The 5,000-nt window shown below is 47.5% G+C and overlaps 1 protein-coding gene across 1 annotated transcript; it reads right to left on the minus strand.

Annotated features, from left to right (window-relative positions):
• Nucleotides 1-2,141: 2,141 nt before the first annotated feature.
• On the minus strand, nucleotides 2,142-4,489 carry hoxa2b (homeobox A2b). The gene is made up of 2 exons (XM_062538050.1): nucleotides 3,971-4,489; nucleotides 2,142-3,185 (listed from the first exon to the last, which is right to left on the minus strand). Exons 1-2 carry the CDS (start codon nucleotides 4,341-4,343, stop codon nucleotides 2,419-2,421), a joined length of 1,140 nt encoding a protein of 379 aa, XP_062394034.1. The 5' UTR covers nucleotides 4,344-4,489; the 3' UTR covers nucleotides 2,142-2,418.
• Nucleotides 4,490-5,000: the final 511 nt, after the last annotated feature.

The following is a 5,000-nucleotide window of genomic DNA, read 5'->3' on the forward strand; positions in this document are numbered from 1 at the left end:
GGGTTAACGGGACTGAGGAGAGATGAGACCCGGTTATAGCTGGTCCGTGTAGCGGAGCGCGCGGGTATGTCCGCATGAACCTCCTCCGGATTTATTCGGAAAGCTCAGAAATGGCGCGTGTGATTATAGTGGACTAAAGAATACCGTCGTGTTTGGAACGGCACCCCTTCAGTCACTTTGATAGAGTCGACACACACACACACACACACACACACACACACACACAGTCGCCTACCCGTTCCCAAACCAACACACACACACACACACACACACACACACACACACACAGTCGCCTACCCTTCCCCACACCAACCCCCTCAGAAAAGTACTCGTAAGAGTAAATGTCCCAATGAAGACATCGCATCCTTGTACACAGGCCGAGCTATAGACTATATAGCAGCAGTTGTGTCCTGTGTAGGCCGAGCTATAGACTATATAGCAGCGGTTGTGTCCTGTGTAGGCCGAGCTATAGACTATATAGCAGCGGCTGTGTCCTGTGTAGGCCGAGCTATAGACTATATAGCAGCGGTTGTGTCCTGTGTAGGCCGAGCTATAGACTATATAGCAGCGGTTGTGTCCTGTGTATAGGCCGAGCTATAGACTATATAGCAGCGGTTGTGTCCTGTGTAGGCCGAGCTATAGACTATATAGCAGCGGTTGTGTCCCATGTAGCAGCGGCTATTACCCTGTGCAGGCCGAAACAGGCCGAGCCTGGCCGGGGGAGGCGGCTCTCTCACAGCCACTATACGCGAATGTCTCCCACGGTCTGGGTGGAGACTAGAAAACACCCTCACAACAAATAAACAAATTAAAACATCAATACATACAGATAATTACACTGATAAATACTTAATACACTAATATATATCCTACTCAATACGATATTCGGGTTCTGCGCGTGACCAAACTCCTTGCGATAGCTTTCATAAGTTATTTTCAAAAGTTGTAACATTTTTATGAACATTGTAGACCTGTACCCACCACCAGCACAGGCATTGATTTGGACTAATTAACTTGAACACAATACATATTATTGTTTATACTGGATTATTGTTTTCCTTATACCGTGGATATCAGATCACATTGAAAAATACAAAATAAAAGTCAACTGAAATGAAACATGAACTTATTTCAGAAGTGACACTCTAGCCTACGTGTGGATCTTTGTATTTCTTTTACCGTGAATTCAGATCACATGGAAAAACAAAATAAAAAATACAAAATAAAGGTGAATTGAAATGAAATATAATCAAATAAATATTCTCTGGCAAAATCAGACTGAATTACGCGCTACACCCCCTCCGGCACGCCGCCTCTTGTCGAAGGTTTAATAGGCCATAAAATTTAATTGCTCAACTCCAAAACGGCACCGGGCTTACAGGGGCGAGCGAGCTCTCGGGGCCCTGCCCGGTTACACGAGCTCGTCGTGTTTTTATTTGTGGAGTCGACGCGAGAGAAATCAATCTCGTTAATGGCGAACCGTCATTCATAAAACTCCTGCCTGATTTACGCATTCCGACACAGCTCCAACCGGGCTCCAACACGCAGGGAATAATATTCTGCTCAATTTGAAAATAAACCCCACATTTTCTGAATGCTATATTTTTTATATAATAGCATCATAGACATGTGTTGATGCTGCTACATTGGCACAGGCACAGCTGCATTAAAGTCATTTCTCTTTTGTTTTTTTTTGTCATACTTTTTAGAGGTCTCTTTCCATTAAGTAGCCTAATATTTTGATATTGTGTTTAAAGCACAGAGCGGCTCTGCTTTAATGAGACCATAAACGCCGATTACTGCTGCGGTGAAACTCTCTCTCTCTCTCTCACACACACACACACACACACACACACACACACACACACACACACACACTTATCCTTCAGGCTCCACAGGCTCTTCAACATTACGCAAACTAGTCGGCCTAATTACAACCTAACTAAAGTAACTTGTTGCATGAAACTTTCACGTTTAATTTGTATAAAATTCAAAATGTTTAATTCTTCATAAACAAACTTATTTCTTTGTGCACTTTGCCCTCTGAGCCTATTTTGATTGTCTAGTAAATAACTTTCTTTTAAATAAAAATGTGTCCTCCCATAGAAAAGGTGAAATAAACGCACAACAATGAGATCCTCTATAGTTACAAATACAAATTTATTCTAAGAAAATATCAAGTTACCTGAAAGGGATACAAAAATAAAAAAGAGAAACTATTCATTTATTTATTTTCCTGCATTGCCGAACTTGTAAACATAGAATTCTTAATTCTGTTATTAGCAAAACTTACCTCTTTAGATTAATGGACTAATCAATTACATCATGATTACAGTCGGAATCGCGCCGAAAAGTGTGAACACTGATTTTAGAGAGAGAAGCGGTCAGTTCTGGACTTAACTTGGGCTGAGCGTCCGGTCAGTAGCTCAAGTGGTGAAGGTCGATGGTGGTGAGGGTCTCCGAAAAGAAATCAAATCCCTCCGACGAGATTCCTACCGGGCTATCAACCGAATCTGACAGACCCGGGGACACGGAATCCGAGAGGTGGAGACACGTCTCCGAGGTGAACACGTGAAAGTCCTGCAAAGAGATGTCCAGGGCCGGAGAAGAAGACCTATTGTCCCGGCCAGCTGCGAAGTCCTCCGCCATTGTTACACCCAGGGTCGATCCGGGGGGTGATGGAGAGCCGAAATGTTTGGGATTTTTCTCATGACTGCTGAGCTCTGGAACAGTAGCGGTGTGGGCCTCGCCATTGTGGCCGCTGTGTGTGTGTTGTGAAGTTATGCTATTCTGTTGGAACTGGTATGTTTCTCTCTCCAAAAGAGCCCCCCCACCCCCACCGCCACCACCAGCCGCACTCACACTATTATTCCCCGCTTGCTCATAGAACGACTTCCCGTCGCTCTGATCGCTGTCCTCCGGGCTTCTAAACTTCCCCTCTCCGTGATGGTTCTCCTTGCACTGGGTCTGCCGTTTGTGTTTCATTCTCCGGTTCTGAAACCAGACCTTCACCTGCCGCTCGGTCAGGTCCAGTAGAGCCGCGATCTCCACGCGCCTTGGTCGGCACAGGTACTTGTTGAAATGAAACTCCTTCTCGAGCTCCAGAAGCTGAGTGTTCGTGTACGCGGTCCTCAACCGACGAGTGGTCCCGTTACCGCCGCCGCCGTCCGAGAGCTCGGGAGATCCTGCGGAGCACGCACGCACACACACACACACACACACACACACACACACACATACACACACACAGGCGCGTTATTGATAAGGCAAAGCTAATTACAGACAGTGATTTTTTACTGCTAACGGCCGAGCCGTAGGGCGAGCCTCACAAACACGTCAAATATATGGCGCGTTCTCCCCGGCTCTCCCGTTCTCCGGTGGGGCATAAATTGTTTGTGGGACGCGAGCCACGGTACGCTAATAACTCTCGTGCCTAGCAGCTCTCCGTGCCAGCGCGAGGAGACGGTCAGGGAGGAAGAGAGAACTCTGACCGGAGACCGGAGGAGGAAGATTAATGGCTCGAGCCAGCTGCCGACTTGAGTAACAGCAATCGATCACTCTTCATTACTGTCAGATATTAAAATTCACGCGCTGCTTCACCACCGGCGCACATCATCAAGAGGGGGTTTAAATAACGACTTCCAGGACACATAGCGGTCCCCCGCACAAAACTTTTACACAAAACACCAACAACAAACACTGGCCGTTAAACCCCGTTCCCGACTAGAGAATAACACAGGAGAGGCACAGCGCATTTGTGGGCCATCCTACAGGTTGATATCGCAGTGGCCACACAGCTCAGGATACACAAATGCAACCTTTTAAGCCACACTAGCATGGAGTGAGCTGAACACACACATTTCAGCGCCCTACCATGGAATGACATTTTAGTGCACTTCCTTGAAATGTGATGAAGCGAAAACACATATTTTAGTGCGCTATCATGATGCCATTAAAAAGCCGTTGCTACCTTGCGGGGAGAAATAGAGGGAGCCCGTGTCGTGGGCTGTGGCGGTGGCAGTTGGGTGACTCTGGTTCTTCTTGGACGCTTTTTTCTCCTTCATCCAGGGGTATTCGGGGGGGAGCGAGGCCGCCGGTAGTGGACCAGCACCGGTACCGACCAGACTCTGCTTGGGCCGGCTGTGGCGGGGGTGACTGCCCGGGTGCAGGCTCGGGATGGTCTGCTCGAATGGAGGAGGAATCAGTGTCGCGCGAGAGAGCGTCGAGTTCTTGATTGATGAACTTTGAAATGCATCACCGACAGGAGGGAAGGACGTCAGGCACTCGGCGAGCGACGGCTGACTGTTGATAAATCCCGTCTCTCGCTCGAATTCGCAATTCATCTCCAACACACTAGCGTTCGAACACAAATTCAGCCGTTTCGTTCAAATCTGTGCCCCCCCCAGAAGAAAAAAATAATGAAATATCGTGGCCGTTTTTTTTTTATTTATTTAAAAAACTATTTTACTGATTACGGCCGAGTGGGGACCGCGATGCCATGAAACTATTGCTTTCACCGAGACAAGGTTGAAATTGGACCGTGCTGCTTGTCACATGATTAGCGTCGTCCAATGACAATTTGGGGTTTAATCAAAAGAAGCCAGTGTCTGTGTGATTGATCGAAAGAGTCTGAGGGGAACGCCTCGTATTCGCGGGGTAGGGCTGCTTTTATTTACACTTTTATGGTCAGTTTGTCCCACTGCGTGTGTGTGTGTGTTTGTCCCACTGCCCCGTAGATCTTAAGTAGTATATTTCAAGAAGCTGCTAGTTGGCCTGTGTGACAGCGTGCGCACCAAGCCGCGTGCGTTTCACCTCACGCGCGCGTTCACCGCATCCCACCGCCTGCCCTGACACGTCACAAATCATGTCAACACGCGGGCCTGTCTCGCGCTATTATCAAACGTACCCATTCTAATACGTAGAGTTTGTGGGAATAATTCTTCCCCAACAACAAAAAAAGTGTGTGTGTGTGTGTGTGTGTGTGTGTGTGTGTGCGTGCG

Source organism: Sardina pilchardus, chromosome 6 (assembly GCF_963854185.1).
Source record: "Sardina pilchardus chromosome 6, fSarPil1.1, whole genome shotgun sequence".
Taxonomy (NCBI): Eukaryota; Metazoa; Chordata; class Actinopteri; order Clupeiformes; family Clupeidae; genus Sardina; species Sardina pilchardus.

Excerpts from the sequence above, each read along its gene's own strand:
- hoxa2b (XM_062538050.1), bottom strand. The coding sequence starts at position 4,343 with ATGAATTGCGAATTCGAGCGAGAGACGGGATTTATCAACAGTCAGCCG. Across the intron at positions 3,186-3,970 it reads CCTCTATTTCTCCCCGCAAG|GATCTCCCGAGCTCTCGGAC; the intron begins GTAGCAACGGCT and ends CGTGCTCCGCAG.